We start from the raw sequence: 22,004 nt of genomic DNA on the forward strand, positions 1-22,004 counted from the left end.
ATCATTAGTCATTTAGGTCAACATTGGATCATTCAGAGATCCTCACTGAACTTCTGGAGAGAGTTTGCTGCACTGAAAGTAAAGGGGCTGAATAATTTTGCACGCCCAATTTTTCAGTTTTTTATTTGTTAAAAAAGTTTGAAATATCCAATAAATTTCGTTCCACTTCATAATTGTGTCCCACTTGTTGTTGATTCTTCACAAAAAAATTACAGTTTTAGATCTTTATGTTTGAAGCCTGAAATGTGGCAAAAGGTCGAAAAGTTCAAGGGGGCCGAATACTTTCGCAAGGCACTGTATATATATATATATATATATAGTCTATAGGAAGCATATGCCCTCATACAGTGTCTATAGGAAGTCAATACCTTACAGTGTTAGGAAGTCTACACATGTGTGCGCACATGTCCACCACACACACACACAATCAGTAAGCTATTTAGTTTATACTATAGGATGTCCACACACAGTCTGTAAGCCATTCGGTCCCTATTATAGGATGTGAATCACACACACACACACACACACACACACACACACACACACACACACACACACACACACACACACACAGTCTGTAAGCCATTCAGTCCCTTCTATAGGATGCACACACACACAGGCAGTAAGCCATTCAGTCTCTACTATAGGATGACGTGTCCATAACAGTAAGATTTTTCCCATGTTTTGAGACATGCTCATTTCATGTCATGCTTCCTTTCCATTTCCAGATATCAAAAACAAAAGCAAAATTGTAAAATCAAGAAAACTCAAGATCTGACAAAGAAGCAACATGAAAAGAAGACAAAACAGTGGTGGGAAAACTCAAAAAGGCATTACAGAAGAAAGAAACAGTTAAAGCTGTATTGGACATAACACCATCAAGCCAGGAAGATGATACACTTCAACATGTTCAAAAAGCAAATTAAGAAGTTATTCAAAATCTTCAAGAAAACACAGCCTCCCCAAGAGAACAGCCATTCTCACCTCAGCAGGTAAATGTACCTGCAATCAACTCAACTTCTAAAAGAAGAGAGATATCTCTACAGACACCAGGGCCAATGAAGACATCTACCCTAAAGGAATCGCCCAAAAAGAGGAACAGAAGAAAGAAAACACTATCAAAATTTAGGTCAAATTTGCGCTACACAGAAGAGAAGCTGCTGGAGAGGACCAAAGAGCTGGTCAACCTAACGAAAAGACTAAAAAGACTTGAGATGATGGCCAAGAGGAAGCATGTATTTGTCAACATGGAATGCAGAGAGGTCCAGAAGAAAACTACAAAGAGAGGTCATCAGAGAACATTACCCAATAACAGCCAGAGAAGACTAATGTGCACACTTGTTAGCTGCTTCCTTCATCAAGATTAAGTATTTTTCCAAATTTCTCCGGAAATCCTGATAAATTCGAAAAAATTGCCAGATATTCCGTAAGAGAGCCTTAAAGGACACTATGGCAAATCTTCATAGAATATTTCTGTCTGAGAATCCAAGGCTCAATTCTTTAAACTTAAGCCATTTTGGATTGGCAAGCGAAGAGTCACAGACAGAGAAACATGTGCTTGCAAAACGCATGAAAACTTTGGCTTGAAGATAAAGAAGCTGCACCAGCTTGGGGTCATAGAAACATCATCCCCAAGGGACACTGTACAGGCCAGTGTGTGTAGTGACGATGACATGTCCTGCATGTACAGGACATGCAGCAATTGCAAGCATAAGACATTTCACGCAAATCTGGATCCTTCAACAAAAGGAAACATCATCGTATGGGAGGAGTGGGTCACTAAATCTGTACCAATAGCAAAGAAATGCAAAGATGGGTCCAATGAATAGAAGGAAGTGAGGAAAGTGTTTCTTGAGAAGTGGCATAACTCCATTGAAAAGCTGGTGGACCTCACACAGGACCACCTCTCAAACTTCTCCAGACACATCAAGCACCAGTTTGAAAGACTGAGGAGATTGAGAGAGACACTGACCCAGAATGATGTAGTGGTTCACATAGACTACAGTGAGAACTACGCTTGTAAATACACCAGGGAAATAAAATAAACTCACTTTGGAGGTGGCAACCAGCAGGTAACACTCCATACTGGAGTTATCTAATCTCGGTGGGGGCAGGGTGGAGTCATTTGCATCGCTGTCAGCCTGTCTTCAGCACGACGCCACAGCCACATGGGCTCACCTTGACCCAGTACTGAGGAGCATACAAGAGGAGCATCCAAATGCCAGGAACATCCACTTCATCTCAGATGGGCCCACATCTCAATATCGGAATAGAACCAACTTTAATCTAGCCTCAACAGTGCCGCTCGTGTGAGGATTTAAGCATGTAACATGGAATTTCACGGACGCGTCCCATGGAAAGGGTGCTCCTGGTGGAGTGGGCGGCGCCCTGAAAAACCTGGCTGATAGATAATAACAGGAGGACATCCAAACAAGTGGCGATTAGTACGTACCGCCGTACCTGAAGGCAGTACCTGGGACGATGAGAATTCATCAGGTGAGTGTTTAACTGAATGTCTTTTAAAAACAACCTTTATACTTACCTGGGTTCCTGGAGGAAATATTCTGTAAACTGTAAACAAGAGATGGTTTAAAACGGAAGTAAATTGAGTATTAAAATGTAGTTAATTACTGTTCATGCTATGAATGTATAATGGGTGTTACTAAAAGAGAGAAACTTATATACTTACCTGGGTTCCTGGAGGAAATATCCTACAAACTCTAAAAGAGAGATGGTTTAAGATTGAAAGATATTGGATCATTGGATTCTAGAAGTTTCATCAGTATGTGTGTAAAGTGTAAAGGTGCAAAACAGTGCTTCAATAATAGTCTTTATTTTCTGTCTTTATACAAGCATTAGATGTTGCATCATATCAAGCCTTGAGCATAATTCTCTACTTGTGACATATTTTGGCTTTCAGTATGTTATACTAATATCAAATAATGGATGATGTGTATGTCTGAGTTTAATGTCTGAGTTGAATTTCACCTAAAATTACTATTCTTTTCTCCTTAAGCTGACATCGACAAAACCAGGCCTTATCCACAACCGAGAAGTGTCCTGCTTTTGTGATTTTGCCTGTGGATGCTTCAGTTCAAAAGAATTTGACTTCCGAGACAATGTGGAGTCAGAAAAGGAGAATGCTGAGTCAGTTTTGGAAGTGGGAAAGTGGGTCCTCGTATAATATGACGGAGAACTGGCACAATCACACAGGTATGTACAAATATTTGGTGGTATGGACATGTCATGTTGTTGATGATACATCATGAGTCCTATTAAATCTATTTTTGTTTTACTTTCTTTCCAGATTGGAAATGGTCAATATGAGGTTGGCACTATGAGTTGTGCTGGAGCGAACACATTTTTCATTCCATCCATCAGATTTGAGGGAGAAAAAGTATGGTACTACTTTGACGACATAAAAGTCATCATCCCAGAGCCACAACCTGCCACATCCTCAGCTCGACACTTCTGTGTGTTGCCTGAGATCTGGGCAAAGTACACAAACAAACGTGTGTAAAACACTGGAATTGGAAGGGGATAGAGAGGGTAGCAGGAGGTGTTGGGGTGGTGAGGAGGATGCATATGTGGGAAACCCGTTTCAGGTGTCAAATGGTAAAGTATGAGCTGGGAAAAGTGGAGTCTGTCAGTGACCAGGAGTGGTCTTATTTTGATTAATTGTATTTCTGAAGAACAGCAGTGAGCCTCAAAAGAATCGGAACAACACAAGTTTTGTGTTTTGAACTTCAGAGTAGAGCACCTGTCAAAGGAGCCATCTCAGGGGTGACGACAGATGATCGGGTTGAATACCAGAAGAAAATTCCTGAAGGGGTAGGTGCCCGGTGTCTGACCCGCTGGGTGAATTATTTTTTGATAAAGAGCAAATACCTATGCATGTGAAGCTTGGTTATGTAAGATACGCTGTAAGAGCTTTTGTCCCCAAACCATTGCTGTGTAAGAATTGTGAAGTATTTGGCCATGTTTCATGTGTGTGCAAACGGACAGAGTATATTGAGGAATGGTATGTAGAAAGATGACGGTGTTGCAATTGTGGTGGGAATTATGATCCCGAGTTCCTGGAGTGCCCTGTAAGGGGGAAGGAGATTGAGGTGGCAAAAGTTAGAGCGGTCAATCAAATCTCCTATGCGATTAAAAGAATTGAGAAAACAAGTGATGCTAGTGAAGATATGGTAGTGGACACACCACAGCCTGTAGTAAATGGTTTCTGGCAGGTAAAAGATACCCTGTGTGTTACAAAGTTTGATTTTGTGTCATTCATTGCCACAGTTATACTGTAAACTGTACGGCACAAGTCTCAACGAAGTCTAAGAAACTGGACATTATTGTGGCTGCGGTAGAAACGTTTTGGGGTTTACATCTGAAGACTTTCAAGGGGTACTGGCGCCAGAAGACCCGCCCTCCCAGGTTCCCCTTGAGCCTGTGTAGGGATCAAATCTGCAAGATTGAAGCCTGGGTTTTCTTTTGTTAGAGCTATTTTTGATTCCGATAAGTTTATTAGGCCTACCTTTTGTTAATTGTCCTGTTTATTCTTTGGGGAAATATTTGTACAGTTTTCGCCCACTTATCTTCACTTTGCTAATAAAAGCTAACTCTGGGCAAGTCTAGATTTGCTGTTGCTTCCTCACTGTTAAAATTCTACTGCATTGCAAAACAGACAAAAAGGGACTACCTAAAAAAAGAATCAATGGCAAAATGTTTTGCTACAGTGTTTTCTAATGAATGAATACCAGCATGTTAACTGAGACAGAGAGGAAAGTGTTGTTTTTTCTTTTTTTACTCTAAACTGTCCACCACTGTTTGCCTCATGGCTCCTCGCTGCAAAAATCACCAGGAAGCCACCTCAGCAGGGGCACAACACGAGAGGAAATGCACACATACAGTTCCAGTCAAAAGTTTGGACATACCTACTCATTCAAGGGTTTTTCTTTATTTTTACTATTTTCTACATAGTAGAATAATAGTTTTGATGTCTTCACTATGAAATAGCACATATGGAATCATGTAGTAACCCAAAGTGTTAAACCAATCAAAATATATTTTATATTCTTCAAAGTAGCTATCCTTTACCTTGATGACAGCTTTGCACACTCTTGGCATTCTCTCAAACAGCTTCACCTGGAATGCTTTTCCAACAGTCTTGAAGGAGTTCCCACATATTGTTTACTGAGCACTTTTTGGCTGCTTTTCCTTCACTCTGCAGTCCAACTCATCCCAACCATCTCAGTTGGGTTGAGGTTGGGTGATTGTGGAAGCCAGGTCATCTGATGCAGCATTGCATCACTCTCCTTCTCGGTCAAATAGCCTTTACACAGCCTGGACATGTGTTGGGTCATTGTCCTGTTGAAAAACGAATGATTGTCCCACTAAGCGCAAACCAGATGGGATGGCGTATCGCTGCAGAATGCTGTGGTAGCCATGCTGGTTAAGTCTGCCTTGTATTCTAAATCACAGAGAGTGTCACCAGCAAAGCACCCCCACACCATCATACCTCCTCCTCCTTGCTTCATGATGGGAACCACACACCTACTTTGCATCTCACAAAGACACGGCGGTTAGAACCAAAAATCGCAAATTTGGACTCATCAGAACAAAGGACAGATTTCCACCGGTCTAATGTTCATTGCTCATGTTTCTTGGCCCAAGCAAGTCTCTTCTTCTTATTGGTGTCCTTTAGTAGTGGTTTCTTTGCAGCAATTCAGCCATGAAGGCCTGATTCACACAGTCTCCTCTGAACAGTTGATGTTGAGATGTGTCTGTTACTTGAACTCTGTGAAGCATTTATTTGGGCTGCAATTTCTGAGGCTGGTAACTGTAATGAACTTATCCTCTGCAGCAGAGGTAACTTTGGGTCTTCCTTTCCTGTGGTGGTCCTCATGAGAGCCAGTTTCATCATAACACTTGATGGTTTTTGCGACTGCACTTGAAGAAACTTTCAAAGTTCTTGAAATTTTACAGATTGAATGACCTTCATGTATTAACGTAATGATGGACTGTCATTTCCCTTTGCTTATTTGAGCTGTTCTTGCCATAATATGGACTTGGTATTTTACCCCTACCTTGTCACAACACAACTGATTGGCTCAAACGCATTAAGAAGGAAAGAAATCGAATACCTCATGAAGCCGGTTAGGAGAATTTCAAGAGTGTGCAAAGCTGTCATCAAGGAAAAGGGTGGCTACTTTGAAGAATCTAAAATCTATTTTGATTTGTTAAACACTTTTTTCTGGTTATGTAACGGCTGTCGTTGGGAATGGATGACCAAAATGCAAGCGGGATGTGGATACTCATCTTTTTAATGTAAAGAATGACGCAAACACGGAAAAACAATAACAACTCACGACAGGCTATACATACAAAACAATAGCAGTGCTAGCGCAACAACCCACAAACCCAAGTGAAAAACACACACCTAATATATGACTCCCAATCAGGAACAACGATAACCAGCTGTCCCTGATCGGGAGCCACACAGACCAACATAGAAACATACAACCCAGAACAAACATACACAGACATCTTCTGCCACGTCCTGGCCAAAATACTACACAACTACACCCTCTGCTGGTCAGGACGTGACAGGTTACTACATGATTCCATATGTATTATTTCATAGTTTTGATGTCTTTACTACTGTTCTACAATGTAGAATATAGTTCAAATAAAGAAAAACCCTTGAATGAGTAGGTGTGTCCAAACTTTAGACTGGTACTGTAGATAAATGATGAGCCAAAATTGCAGCATTTATCATTAGGCTCGTTCGTATTGTCGCAAGGAAACTAAACACGAAGCGGATTTAACTTCTTTAAGAAAACAGTTCTATTGTTGTAAACAAACATTATGTTGTCATCCAGAGTTACATTTATTTGCCAAGCTATAGGTCACACTATTTTACATACAGAAGGTTTTTAAAGGACCAAATAGTTTGTCCTGCTTTGTGTTTTCATTCTTGCCATGGAAAAAATATTGCAATACTGGTATTGTCCAGGCCTATTTATCATACATACACGTGCATATCACACACACACACACACACACATTGCACATCCACAACACACAACTTGTGTGTACAACCAATAAGAACCCCTATTCTCTAGCATCTATGTTGATTTTTTTTTATCTGTTTCCATCAGTTAGTCAGGCAGAGATTAATAAACGTCTGTCTGCTCTGAAGACTTAGTGGTGGAGCCTCTTTCACATCTGTGGTCTCTGCCTCACTAACAGAGATGGCTAGATGGCACACAGTTCTCACCCCGAAACCCATTTTTGGAGCTACAGACTATTGCCACCCCCACCTAATGGTGATGGGGTTAAATGATTTTGTCCTTGGGAAGGGCACCATCTCCTATTTTTTTGGACTGTTTCTCCCTCGCTCTTTCTCAGTCTTCAACAGTCATCTCCTTACTTTTCTCTGCAATTGCTTTGACCTGCATGGAAGACACAATAAGCCCAACTAATGTGATAACCTTCACAATACCTCAGCTCGCCTGGGCTTGATAGAACCACCATTATAATAAGACAGCTTCAAAAGAGGTTATACAAGTACCATAGTGGGCTTTCTTGAAAATAGGGAAAAGGCAGGGAAAAGGCTGGATGTGATATGTATGTAATAATGTAAACAGGGGTGAAATGGTGAAATTGCAATGTTCTGTGTTGTTTCACTCCGGTGGACATTTTGACTCTCCTGATAAAGAGCGCCACTCCAATTTTCAAGCTGCTCCCGCCGTTTTGTTTTCTCCGTTTAATTCTGTCCCTTTTTCAGCTTTGGGGTGTTTAGCTCACTGTTTCATCCTATAGACTACTTTTTATAAAAGATCAATGAAATAGGCAGAAATTATGTAGAAAACATGGGTAAAGTGCAAGATTAATTTGTAAAAGAGGGAAATGAAAAAATCAAATCCACTCATAACAGAGACTAACATCCATGTTAGAGTAACAAACTACAGATTCAGCCTGATTGGCAGACAGAACAGTTTTATCTCTAAGCTGATTGGGCCATTCGATCCAGTTCCAGTCGCTGCATCATTTACCTCTGTTTTTATTTCTCCTTCTGCTTCTCTTTTGATGTTAGTCAGAAGCGTACATGCCCTCTTCACCCAAGAAGACCCATTAACATGGAACATGGACACGAGTGCCACGGAAAAGAAAAGAGGAAGGGGAAAAAACATGGTGGGAAGCAGGGGAATAAGATGCTGAATATAGCCCACAGGCAAACCAGACAGTCATATTAGCCTAATTGACATGTGTGAGGAGAGATAAGAGGCCTACAAGATGGACCCCACAAGCGTTTGTTCTTTTACTTAATTGAGTCACATAGGGAAGTTAATCATAAAGATTAAAATGACCAATTTATGCAGAAGGTCAGGTAATTCCAAAGGGTTCACATACTTTTTCTTGCCACTGTAAGTTCATCTGGCATGAATAGATAGAGAGAGCAGGATAGATAGGAACTGGTTATATAGTGTGTTACAGCTGGTGGGGGGGGGGGGCTGCTATCTGTGTTTATTAGTAAGTGACCAACCAAGGGCTATGCCTCACACCCCTTTTCTAATTAACTCAATTATTGATTAATACTTCCCCAAAGCATTTGTAGATGAACTTTTACATACTTTCTCCACAAAACCTAGCCGCACTGGCACGACAGAGTCACACTTATGAAAATCGAAGTTTGACAGGGCGGGCAATCTTCTATGCATGAACGAACAACATTCGTAGCACTTTGCTGTTCTATAGTCTGGGTCAGCAAGTGAAATAACATACTAATGCAACTATGAATGCTTTGGAAAACCCACCCCTGAATGAACAATGGCAAAGCAATCAGTGAAATTATTCTGCATTCCAAATTGCACCTTATTCCCTTTATAGTGCACTTCTTTTGACCAGGGCTAAAAGGGGTCTGGTCAAACGTAATGCACTATATAGGGAATAGGGTTTAATTTGGGACCTATTCAGTAAAATTCTATCAGTCTGTATGTAGGGACTGTCGCTCGCTCCCTGGGGACTGACTGACTGGGTGCCAATTAGCCCTATTGTGTCCTGCTTATTCTCGCGTTGCCATACCTCCAAAATCACGTCCTGCTAGAGATTTGTAATGGCCAGTGAGGGCTAACACAGTATGATTGCTTCCTCTGTCAGACGAGTAATCATGCTTTTATCTGGGTAAAGTCAGGTCATTGGAATGGGGAGTAAGGTTGGCTACATCACAGTCAGTATTCTGGACTATTTGATGCTAACCTCTCAGGTCTCACTATGTTTTTTTGTTTGTTGTAGCTTTACATTACCACTGTTCTGAATCTTTTTCCCTCTCATTGCAGATCTGCTTTGTGAATCTGGACCAGCAGAATGTGGATCGTCACGACAACAGCTGCGTCAAGGTGTGCTGGGTCCCCTCTTCTCTTGTCATCTCTCTTTTCCCCCCTACCCATGCTTTCCTCTCATATCCTCTCTTCCCTCTCCTACCTCCTCCTCTCATCTCCTTTCCTCCCTCCTCCCCTTAACTCCCCCTACCCATTAACCCCTCTGCTCCTTCTCTCATCCTCTCTCCTCGCCTCTCCTTTCCTCTCATCCCGTTCCCACAGTCTATCTTAACTATCATAAACACTGGCTCTGTTGCCATGGATTCAGGATAATTAGCCTGGGTGAGAGGGGTTGATTTGTTTAGGTAATTAGCAGGTTTGTTCTGGTGATGACTGCCTGTGTGACTGTCATTGTGACTGTGGGCGACGTCTCTCTCTCCTCTAGAAACTGGCCTCAATCTCTCCAGACCTGCCCAAGCTGGTCGACTCTCTGAGCGTGCGACAGCCCAAGGTGAACGAGATCCTGCTGCTCGGTGGTTTGGAGACTCCGGACCCCTCTCACCCTCACCAGTACCCCACCCACACACAGGTGAGCGCGAGCGCACACACACACACACACACACACACACACACACACACACACTTCATCTTCCATGTCATTTTATATTAATGGTTTGTTGAGATCCCTCCATCCCAAATCCATCCACTGTCTGATCAGCTCTGAGTATTACACGAGCAAACAAGGTAGAATGCATCAATTATTGAAGTCTTTACCGGGAGACCCATGGGGCGACGCACAATTGGCCCAGCGTCGTCCGGGTTAGGGGAGGGTTTGGCCGGCAGGGATGTTCCTGTCCCATCGCGCACTAGCGACTCCTGTGGCGGGCCAGAAGCAATGCACGCTGACACGATCGCCAGGTGTACGGTGTTTCCTCCAACACATTGGTGCAGCTGGCTTCCGGGTTAAGCGGGCGTTGTGTCAAGAAGCAGTGCGGCTTGGCTGGATTGTGTTTCAGAGGACACACGGCTCTCAACCTTCGCCTCTCCCGAGTCCGTACGAAAGTTGCAGCGATGAGACAGGATTGTAACTACCAATTGGATATAACAAAATTGGGGAGAAAAAGGGTAATAAAAATATGAAATAAACATTTTTAAAAATAAAAAAATGTGTGTGTGCATATTTGTACCTGTGTGTGTGTGTGTGTGTGTGTGTGTGTGTGTGTGTGTGTGTGTGTGTGTATTGTCTCCAGGGCCAGAGGGGTACAGATGTGTGCCTGGTCCAGTGTGCTGGGGGCCGGCGGCCCACCAGCATCATCTATGAGATCAACAAGTTTCTAATCGGGCTACAGTGGGGTCAGGAGAGGCAGGGGTCCCAGGGGACGATGATGGCAGGGCAGAGGCTGGATGATGACACCAACCGCTCTTTCTCATCCATAGAGGAGGACTTCCTCACTGCCTCAGAACACCTGGGGGATGACAGCGAGGATGACGGCTTACGAAACGGTGATTTATTCTGATCCTTTTGAATACCCATGTACTGTATTTGAGTTCAATGAATTTTACTGACATATGTGGTGAATATTAAAGTAGAGTAATGTAGTCCTATATGGCTAAGTTTGAATAGCATGAGGATAGCAAATATGAAAATGTCGATCTCAGTTACTGTTCTAGTTCACTTTTGACAAAAGTGTCTGCTAAATGGGATAAATCATTTATTATTTACAAATATACTAATGTGAAGCACTCCTTTTGGGAGGAAAAATCGGACATTTTTGTAAGGTAATACATTATTCAGTAGCCTACTCTCAAAACAGGTCAATGCATAGGTGCTGTAACCACTTTTGCCGATAACAACTTCAATAAAAATCAAAGTTGTTATTGATGTAGTGTTATTATAGCATCTTCAGTATGTACAGTGCATTCGGAAAGTATTCAGATCCCCTTGACTTTTTCAACAACAAAAAATATCGTTACAGCCTTATTCTAAAATATATAATTCTCACCAATCTACACACAATACCCCATAATGGCAAAGTATCGTAACAAAATGTGGAAAAAGTCAAGGGGTCTGAATACTTTCCGAATCACAAATAGTCTACATGTTCCTTGAACACTATTCTTACCACTGAAGATGTCCCTCGTCTCATTTCAAAAGGGAACGACAGGCATTCAGCTGTTGTTCTCTTGTTCTCTCGTGCCTGTCAGTCTTTATCTTGAAAAACACTTCTCTGTGGCTGGCTGGCTGTGTAGCTCCTTAGAGCGTTTGTGCCTCGCATGGTGTGCCGTGCAGCTGAGGGCACGTACAGTAGAATAGATCAATGCCTGTCATGATTGAGATTAATATACAGTATATGGCCCTGAGTTTGGCGGTGCTTTTCTGCACAGTGACAAGTCTCCCTTTATCTATAATATGAATCTCCTGTAAGCAGAGATGGGCAGTATTACTGTTACATGTATTTGAAATACTTATTTTAATTACTTATGAGTATTTTGTCATTTGAATTACACTAGGCTGAATTACACTCCAATGTATATTGAATTGTCAAAATACTGTAATTTATAACGGTTCACATTTTGTGGCCCCCCTTTCACCCTGCATTGGTATCAGAAGTCTAAGAGCACTACAGTGTGATAAAAGCATCTGCTAAATGAACTAAATGTATATGTAAAAATGAACAATTGCAAAGCATGCCGAGTATTATTCTAATGAGCTCCGCCCCAAAACAATAAACAGCCTGCTTTGCAGTTCATTTTGGTTTGTTCATTTTCACATATACATTTATATTTTGGTCATTTAGCAGACACGCTTATCCAGAGTGACTTGCTCAACTAAGGTAGTTAAACAACAAGATATCACAGTCATTGCATTAAAAACGTTTTTGTAACCGATACTGAGAATTTTGTTGTTCTTCGGGCCGGCTACTTGCAAATGTATTTTTGTATTTTAATTAAATACATTACAAAGCAGTATTTTGTTGTTTATTTTGATACATGGATCTTTATTGCATTTCGTTTTGTATTGTTCCCATCCCTGCCTGTATGAATTTAGAACCAACACTGTGTGAAGGTTCTCCTTTGAGTCAATGTACCAGTAATATTCATTATCAGATCAAGCCTCGGATAGGAGGTTGCTCTTTTTTACTTTGCATGGGGGTAAGTTAGCCTGTTCCCAGATCTGTTTGTGTTGTATTGTAGCCTGTGTAGCCAACTCTTATGGTCATTGGTAAGACAGCACAAACATAACTGGGACCAGCTAGGGTTTGGTTGGTAGCTATAGTTATGTTTGAGTGGGTAAATACTGCTCAGTGAAAGTCTGGTGATATTGCTAGCTTGGTTAAACCAGAGCTGGGTTGTCATCGCTCTTACTCTGGCACATTGGGAATTTGATGGAAGTACTTTCTAACAGGTCTGGACATGCCTCTCTCTCTCTTTCTCCCCTCAGAGCCAGAGTGCAGTGATGTGGCAGAGGACTTGTTAGATGTAGCACACAGCGACAGACCGGCGTGTCAGAGGGGACACCTGGGCCAGCACCAGTGGCAGGACAGCGAGGACTCCAAGGTGACCATCTGCGCTCCCCCAGCCACCAAGAAACGAGGAGGAAGGGCACCAGCGAGAGCTAGCAGTCATCACACCAAGGAGTCGGCTGGCTATTACGCCACCAACCTGGCCGAGTCGGTACTGCAGGACGCCTTCATCCGCCTGTCTCAGGACGAACCATCCTTCGCACCTGAGGCCGCTGTGAGCATGTCCCCCGGCAGCCACCACCCCCCCACCGGCCTTGCCTGGACAGGAGCAGAGGAGCCCTGTCGGGCACGCGCCTGCTCTTTTGAGCTCCCCAAGATCGTCATAGTGCAGAGCCCGGATAGCTGTGAGGGCCTGCCAGAGTGGCTGGGTACTCAAGCCTCTCACGTGGCTCTGAAGCATGGTGTTGGTGTTGATGGTGGTACTGCCATGCAGGTACCGGCGGAACATGGACCAGAGACCCATGACTTCCTCCCTACCACCACTACCACTGGACGCCACCCCACCAAAGCCCTGCAGCAGGCCCTGGCATGCGCTGCCAGTGTCATCGGCACCATCTCCAGCCCACAGGTAGCAGAGCAGCTGGCAATGGAGCCAACAGAGGAGGACATGGAGAGAGAGGGACAGAGGGGCACTGACTACTCCTTCTCCTCAGCCATGTGCGGGATGGCCCAGGTGGCGGGGGCGGTAGCTGTGGTGGAGCTAGCTGAAGAGGCCGGGGAGGTGGTCTGCGAGTCAGAAGACGACTCCACCACCGAGGTCTACTCGGCCGCCTCCGTGGGGCTCCTATCTGCAGCGCAAGCCTCCACAGCTATCACCCTCCACTGCAGCGTGGCCGAGGGGACCAGCATCGAGGCCTTCCGCACCAGCATTGCTGAAGTTCTTCACAAGGAGGCAGCAGGGGTGCTGGCTCAGCCCCAGGACTACAAGAGTGTGGCCCATCTACTGGAGTCCACCCACAACAGGATTGTGGATGGCATCACGTCTCCCAAAAAGTCATGTCCGGACAAGATGGACGAGACAGAGGTGGACAATTTCATCAGCGAAGTGGCCGACGGCCTCTTCAAACACGCATTCGAGAAAGCGAAAAAGAAAAAACAACTGGAAGGCCCGGACAAAGACGTCACTGATATCCAGGGCTTTCTGCAGGAGAGCGTGAGCAATGTGCTCTTCGACATCCTATGTCTCACTTCAAAGCGGATCGGTGACATTTCCAAACGTGATATAGGGTCGTTTGACAGACAAGAGGGTGATGTCGGCTTCAGGGACTATGAGGCGGCCGCCACCACCAAGGAACCATTAAGCCAATTACAGTGCTTCGTTGGCTCCAGCCAGCCTGATAATTGTGAAGCCCAATGGGCAGATAAGACACCCATCTACTCCGGGATTAGGGAGGAGAAATATGGACTGGAGGAGAGGGAGAGTGAACCTTATGAGTCTCACAGCTCACCACATATCAGAGAGCAGCAGCAGCGCAGACAAGCTCCGACTAAAGTCTCGTCCTCTATTAAGGACTGCTATGACCTCCAGGGCCAGCAGGCCAGAGGAAACATCAGAGAACCTTTTCCAGAGAGCTTAGCCCACCAGGTCTCTTCATCCCTGGGCACAGAGAAAAGATTGATAGCCAGTACAGACAGCAGACAGTCTTCTCTGACCCCTCAGTCCTCTTTTAGCTCCTCCTCCACAGGGGCCTTGGTCTGCCTAAAGATGGACTCAGAGTCCAGAACTACCCCCATCAACTACTTCGCTGATGATCTGGCCACCACTGTGGTCTCCATGGCCACTGAGCTGGCCGCCATCTGCCTGGAGAACTCCAGCGGGAAGCAGCCGTGGTTCTGTGCCCTGAAGGGTGCAGCCGGCTACTACCCCGAGGGGAGCTACCTACTGCCCTCCTGTTGCACGGCCCTCCGCAGAAAGGAGGGCCAGAATGGCGGTGTGGCATCCAAAAAGCACCGGCCACCGCGCCTCAGTGAGATCAAGAGAAAGACTGAGGAGCAGCCCGAGTTGATGGAGTGCCTGGTCAACCGCGTGGTGGACGAGACGGTCAACTTGGATGACATGCCCCAGACTCTTGATCCCTTCGCACTCTTTGCCTCTGAGGTCACTGCCCGCATCATGAACTGCCCCGAGCTCAATGTGGTTGACACCTCCAAGCCCGGCCAGCAGACCCGCAGCCGGCTGCAGTGTGAGCGGTGGAGCCGGGGCAAGGCCGCCAGCTATGAAAGCATCCCAGAGGAGGACGCAGGCCCCCCGGGTACACCCAACACCCTAGGCCCCGGCAGCCGGCTGGGCCAGAACCTGAGCAGGGGAGGCTCCATCTCCAAGCAGTCCAGCTGCGAGAGCATCACTGACGAGTTCTCCCGCTTCATGGTGAACCAGATGGAGATGGAGGGCCGGGGCTTCGACCTGCTCCTGGACTACTACGCCGGGCAGAACGCCAGCAGCATCCTGGCAGCAGCCGTGCAGCAGGCGGCCACCAAGAAGAATGGCCACCTCAATGTGAGGACCACCTCCTGTCTGTCAAAGCAGTCCAGTACGGAGAGCATCACTGAGGAGTTCTACAGGTTCATGCTCAAAGACATGGATAAGGAGAGCAAAGACTACAGTATGGGCAGAACTAAAGAGTGGAGCAACAGCCTATTGCCTCCATCTCCCAGAACCCTCTTCTGTATCCGTCAGTCCTCCGTGCCGGACAGACGTTTCTCAGACTCCAGGCTGACAGTCAACTCGCCCATCAAGGCCAACTCCTTTGACGGCTTTGTCCGCAATGTGCACGGGGACACGCTCAACATCTACCCCACCAACTCAGTACAGGTGTCTGCCACGGGCCTGTGCAAGTCTGACTCCTGTCTGTACCAGCGGGGACAGACGGACCAGATCACTGACATGTTGATCCACGAGACCTGGTCCAGCTCCATTGAGTCCCTGATGCGGAAGAACAAGATCATTGCGGACCCGGAGGACAGCATTGACCTGGTGGATGCAGAGTCCCAGACCCAAGTGCTGCAATATGCCAACCGCCTGGCTGCAGACATCGTGGAAACCGGGAAGTCTGTCCTGCAGGAAGGGGATTGGGCCGGAGGAGGTGGCATGGTGGGGCGACAGCAACACATGCCCGTGGGGGAGAGGAGGAGGGGCTTCAAACAGTCCCGCCCTGGCTGCACTCGGAGCAGAGCCAGTCAGGAGCAACCAGGAGGGGGCGGAGACAGCACATGTACAGCAGCGGGGCCCCCCATAAGGGGACCCAGGGAGGTCCCTGTACCGGTGATCCACATCGAGACAGATCAAAGGGACGATCCAGAGTCTGGGGACCCGGTGGAAAGGGCCGGGCGCCAACCCTGGGACCCAACGCCCCCTGAGGGGACAGCCCAGTGGCGCGCTGAGAGGGCCTCGGTGAGGCGCAGCAGGTAAGTCCTCTCTCAGTTCACGTTTCCCCTGTGAGTCAATCCCACCCTCAACCACACAAACAGGCTCTCACAGCTCTTCACAGCAAAGGGGCATCATCAGTGGAGATGAGAGCATCACAAGGCTATCAAAGGCTGCAGACTGTCAAACTGCTTTTGATGAGAGAGAGAGAGAGAGAGAGAGAGAGTGAGCAAAGAGTTAAAGAAATATGAGAGCAGACAGACAGACAGACAGACAGACAGACAGACAGACAGACAGACAGACAGACAGACAGACAGACAGACAGACAGACAGACAGACAGACAGACAGACAGACAGACAGACAGACAGACAGACAGACAGACAGACAGACAGACAGACAGACAGACAGACAAATAGTTAAAGAAAGATGGGAGAAGACAGACAAAGCTAGAGAGAGCTCATGATGGAACAACGTTCACTTGCATGGCATTATTTTTCATAGTCCTCCTTGGGAACCAAACATTCATACAAACACACACACACACACACATATATATATATATATATTTTAATCTGAGCATCATTCTGTTAGCGTGGAATTGCCCTAATCCAAAACAAACTGCAAATGCATCTCACAAGTCACAAGCTTGATGAAGTCATTGCCTGCAAGAAATAAGGGACCAAACATTTTTGCTTCACTGTCCAAATACATATGGGGGAGTGTATATATATCACAACACACACACACACACACACACACACACACACATATATATATATATATATATGTGTGTGTGTGTGTGTGTGTGTGTGTGTGTGTGTATATATATACACTCCCCATATGTATTTGGACAGTGAAGCAAAAATGTTTGGTCCCTTATTTCTTGCAGGCAATGACTTCATCAAGCTTGTGACTTGTGAGATGCATTTGCAGTTTGTTTTGGATTAGGGCAATTCCACGCTAACAGAATGATGCTCAGATTAAAATGTTTGTCAAACAAAAAGCAATGGCTTGTGCCATCATTCTGTTACCAAACTTTGCATCTGCACTGTTCTTCAAGTAAATGTTTTTTGTAAAAATGTCTGTGGAAATTGTTAAAAGTTGTCCTTTTGCATAGAGTTGTATGGTTTGTTTAACTTTTAAATTATTGTTTTTTGTTTGGCATACATTTAAAGTGAAAAATCTCAGCATCCTTCTGTTACCCTGGAATTATCCGTGTCGTGACGTGACTAGAATTAACCTGTTATGGCTAGGGGGCAGTATTTTCACGGCAGGATAAAAAACGTACCCGATTTAATCTGGTTACTACTCCTGCCCAGTAACTAGAATATGCATATAATTATTGGCTTTGGATAGAAAACACCCTAAAGTTTCTAAAACTGTTTGAATGGTGTCTGTGAGTATAACAGAACTCATATGGCAGGCAAAAACCTGAGAAGATTTCATGCAGGAAGTGGCCTGTCTGACAAGTTGTCGTTCTTCTTGTCTCTGTTTATTGAAGAGTGAGGATCTTAGCTATAACGTGACACTTCCTACGGCTGCCATAGGCTCTCAGAAGGCGGCAAAACGCTGAATCGTGGCTTTGCAGGCTCTGGCTGAAACAAAGTAGCGCGTTTGGGTAGTGGCTGGTTACAGTACTGTGAAACTCAGGCTCGTGCCCGCGTCGGCCGAAAGCTTTGTTTTCTTTCCTCTGTTTAGCTAAATGGACATTCCCGGTCGGAATATTATCGCTTTTTTACGAGAAAAATGGCATAAAAATTGATTTTCAACAGCGGTTGACATGCTTCGAAGTACGGTAATGGAATATTTAGATTTTTTTTGTCACGAATTGCGCCATGCGCGCGACCCTGATTTACCATTTCGGATAGTGTCTGGGACGCACAAACAAAACGCCGCTATTCGGATATAACGATGGATTATTTTGGACCAAACCAACATTTGTTATTGAAGTAGCAGTCCTGGGAGTGCATTCTGACGAAGACAACAAAAGGTAATCAAACTTTTATAATAGTAAATCTGATATTGGTGAGTGCTAAACTTGCCGGGTGTCTAAATAGCTAGCCCGTGATGGCTGGGCTATGTACTTAGAATATTGCAAAATGTGCTTTCACCAAAAAGCTATTTTAAAATCGGACATATCGAGTGCATAGAGGAGTTCTGTATCTATAATTCTTAAAATAATTGTTATGCTTTTTGTGAACGTTTATCGTGAGTAATTTATTAAATTGTAAGCAAATTCCCCGGAAGTTTGCGGGGGGTATGCTAGTTCTGAACGTCACATGCTAATGTAAAAAGCTGTTTTTTGATATAAATATGAACTTGATTGAACAAAACATGCATGTATTGTATAACATAATGTCCTAGGTGTGTCATCTGATGAAGATCATCAAAGGTTAGTGCTGCATTTAGCTGTCTTCTGGGTTTTTGTGACATTATATGCTAGCTTGAAAAATGGGTGTCTGATTATTTCTGGCTTGGTACTCTGCTGACATAATCTAATGTTTTGCTTTCGCTGTAAAGCCTTTTTGAAATCGGACAGTGTGGTTAGATAAAAGAGAGTCTTGTCTTTAAAATGCTGTGAAATAGTCATATGTTTGAAAAATTGAAGTTTTTGTATTTTTGAGGAATTTGTAATTCGCGCCACGCCTATCATTGGATATTGGAGCAGGTGTTCCGCTAGCGGAACATCTAGATGTAAGAGGTTAATGTGATGACTGTTATTCATTGAATAATTCCCTACTATGTTTAATTGTTATTAGATTAAATTAATCATGTAACAATGAACTAATTAGGAATTTGAGGCACCAATTTGGGGCACCAAAAGTTAACGTCTTCTGAATTAACTCAAGAATATAAAGATATCATAACAGTCACTAATTAATAATTTCCTCATATCAGTCTTATTCTGAATGTCACAGACTTCGTGAATCTGCACAAACCTGAGTCTTACTAATCATTCCGTACCACACAAACTACATAACATAGGATACACACACACACACGGTATAGGTTATTGATTATAAACTTAATACGATGAAAACAAGTCCCTAGTGGACTAACACAATATGACACTTGTTACACAAGATGGAGAGTTAAAGAGAGAGATAGAAAGCGAGAGAGAAAGAGAAGCAACACTTGGATACATTTGGGAACTACACTCACAATAACCATAATACAGTCACGAGAATTTTATCCCAATGTTCTAACCGAACTATTTTATAGCTTTGACCAATTCACCCGAGGTTGTAAATCCCGGGTTCAGAATAAGAATTAGGCAAAGTCTCAGATACTGCAAAAGGCAAACTCTTTATTCAGAGAACGTTCTCAAGTCAAAAATGCATACACAATCATTTCAAACTCTCTCTCTCTCACACACACACACACACACACACACACACACACACACACACACACACACACACACACACACACACACACACACACACACACACACACACACACACACACACAAACATCACTTTTCTACCAACCTTGGCAGTTTCTCGCTGTTCCTCTCCTCCTCAGATTAGAGAGGCCTTGGAAGGGCCCTCTTTGCTGTTATCAGTTTTCAGAGTCATAACCAGGTCATGTGCAGTTCAGTTGTTCTCTGTCCATTTCTCACCCTTGTCTCACCCACACATTATTGGATTATAGTCTTATAATTCTAATACATTTCACATAGTCTTATACATTTCAGGGTGGAATTCTTTAGTCATTACTTTAACCTCTCTAGGGTAGGGGGCAGTATTTGCACGGCCGGATAAAAAACGTACCCGATTTAATCTGGTTATTACTACTGCCCAGAAACTAGAATATGCATATAGTTGTTTGATTTGCATAGAAAACACCCTAAAGTTTCTAAAACTGTTTGAATGGTGTCTGTGAGTATAACAGAACTCATATGGCAGGCAAAAACCTGAGAAGATTCCTTACAGGAAGCGCCCTCTCTGACCATTTCTTGGCCTTCTACACTCTCTTTATTGAAAACTGAGGATCTCTGCTGTAACGTGACACTTCCTACGGCTCCCATAGGCTCTCAGAAGGTGGCAGAACGTTGAGTGATGACTTTGCAGGCCATGGCTGAACCCAGCCAGTAGTAATAACCAGATTAAATCGGGTACGTTTTTTATCCGGCCGTGTAAATACTGCCCCCTAGCCCTAACAGGTTAAATCAGTCCCATCAATAATTTAATATATGTTGCATAATGTGGGATCCATTATCTACAGTAATTTGCCATCCCTAAGAACTACATCATATTTCTTTTCATAATTAATTTTAACGCTTATAAAATCACTGTTTTTCTCTCTATCCATTTCCCTGTCCTGTTGGCTAAAATATGTCCTAAATACTTAACATAAGTCTACCATAATTAAAACTTATTCTTGCTAACTTTATAATCTTATTCAACAACAACATATAATAATACTATTATATCAATTTCACAGCCTTGTTGTGTTAAATTTCTCACAAAAATATAATCTACTTACAACAGCTAACTACCTAAGGGAAAATAAAACTTAGCTAGGTCACTAAACATTCCTTAACCTGTCTGGGCTAAGGGGCAGTATTTTCACGGCCGGATGAAAAACGTACCCAATTTAAACAGGTTACTACTCTGGCTCAGAAACTACTCTGAAGTTTCGAAAACTGTTTTAATGGTGTCTGTGAGTATAACAGAACCCATATGGCAGGCAAAAACCTGAGAAAAAATCCAACCAGGAAGTGGATTGTAGTTTTTCAAGACTGGGCCTATTCAGTATACAGTGACTTAGGGTTCAATTTGCACTTCCTAAGGCTTCCACTAGATGTCAATAGTCTTTAGAACGTGTTTCAGGCTTTTGCAATCAACAGAGCGCGAACAAGACCTCCTGGAGTCTGATGACCGAGAGAATGACAGGCCACAATTAAGCGCGTTCATGTGAGGAGGTAGCTGTGTTCCATAACGTTTTTCAAGACACTGGAATCGTCCGGTTGGAATATTACTGAAGTTTTACGTTAAAAAGGCCCTAAAGATTGATGTTTTACAACGTTTGACATGTTTCAACGAACGTAAATATCACTTTTTGTCTTGACATTTTCGGCGCGCTTCCTACATTTGGAGTAGTTTACTGAATGCGCAAACAACAAGGAGTTATTTGGACATAAATTATGGAATTTATCGAACAAAACAACATTTATTGTGGACCTGGGATTCCTGGAAGTGCCTTCTGATGAAGATCATCAAAGGTAAGTGAATATTTGTAATGCTATTTATGATTTTAGATGACTCCAAAATGGCGGGTATCTGTATTGCCTGGTGTATTTTTCTGAGCGCAGTACTCAGATTATTATAAAGTGTGCTTTCCCCGTGAAGCTTTTTTGAAATCTGTCACAGCGGTTGCATAAAGGAGATGATCATCTATAATTCTTTGAATAACAGTTTAATATTTTATCAACATTTATGATGAGTATTTTTGTAAATTGTTGTGCTGATCCACCGGCAGTATTGGAGGCAAAATATTTTCTGAACATCACGCGCCAATGTAAAATGCTGTTTTTGGATATAAATATCAACTTTATCGAACAAAACATACATGTATTGTGTAACATAATGTTCTAGGAGTGTCATCTGATGAAGATCGTCAAAGGTTAGTGCTTCATTTAGCTGTGTTTTGGGTTTTATTGACACATGTCCTTGCTTGGAAAATGGCTGTTTGATTATTTTTGTCTATGTACTCTCCTAACATCATCTAATGTTTTGCTTTCGCTGTAAAGCCTTTTTGAAATCAGACATTGTGGTTACATCAAGGAGACGTGTATC

At 43.7% G+C, this 22,004-nt stretch overlaps 1 protein-coding gene across 4 annotated transcripts in view; it reads left to right on the forward strand.

Annotated features, from left to right (window-relative positions):
- The window catches only part of LOC106580907 (A-kinase anchor protein SPHKAP), a 102,667-nt gene that overhangs the window by 62,480 nt on the left and 18,183 nt on the right, over positions 1-22,004 (forward strand). For all 4 annotated transcript variants that reach the window (XM_014162441.2, XM_014162445.2, XM_014162446.2 and 1 more), the window contains exons 4-7: positions 9,333-9,392; positions 9,760-9,903; positions 10,565-10,817; positions 12,757-16,243. In XM_014162441.2, coding sequence (XP_014017916.2) covers positions 9,333-9,392; positions 9,760-9,903; positions 10,565-10,817; positions 12,757-16,243 — 3,944 coding nt within the window. The remainder of the gene's footprint in view (positions 1-9,332; positions 9,393-9,759; positions 9,904-10,564; positions 10,818-12,756; positions 16,244-22,004) is intronic.

Source organism: Salmo salar, chromosome ssa20 (assembly GCF_905237065.1).
Source record: "Salmo salar chromosome ssa20, Ssal_v3.1, whole genome shotgun sequence".
NCBI classification, from domain to species: Eukaryota; Metazoa; Chordata; class Actinopteri; order Salmoniformes; family Salmonidae; genus Salmo; species Salmo salar.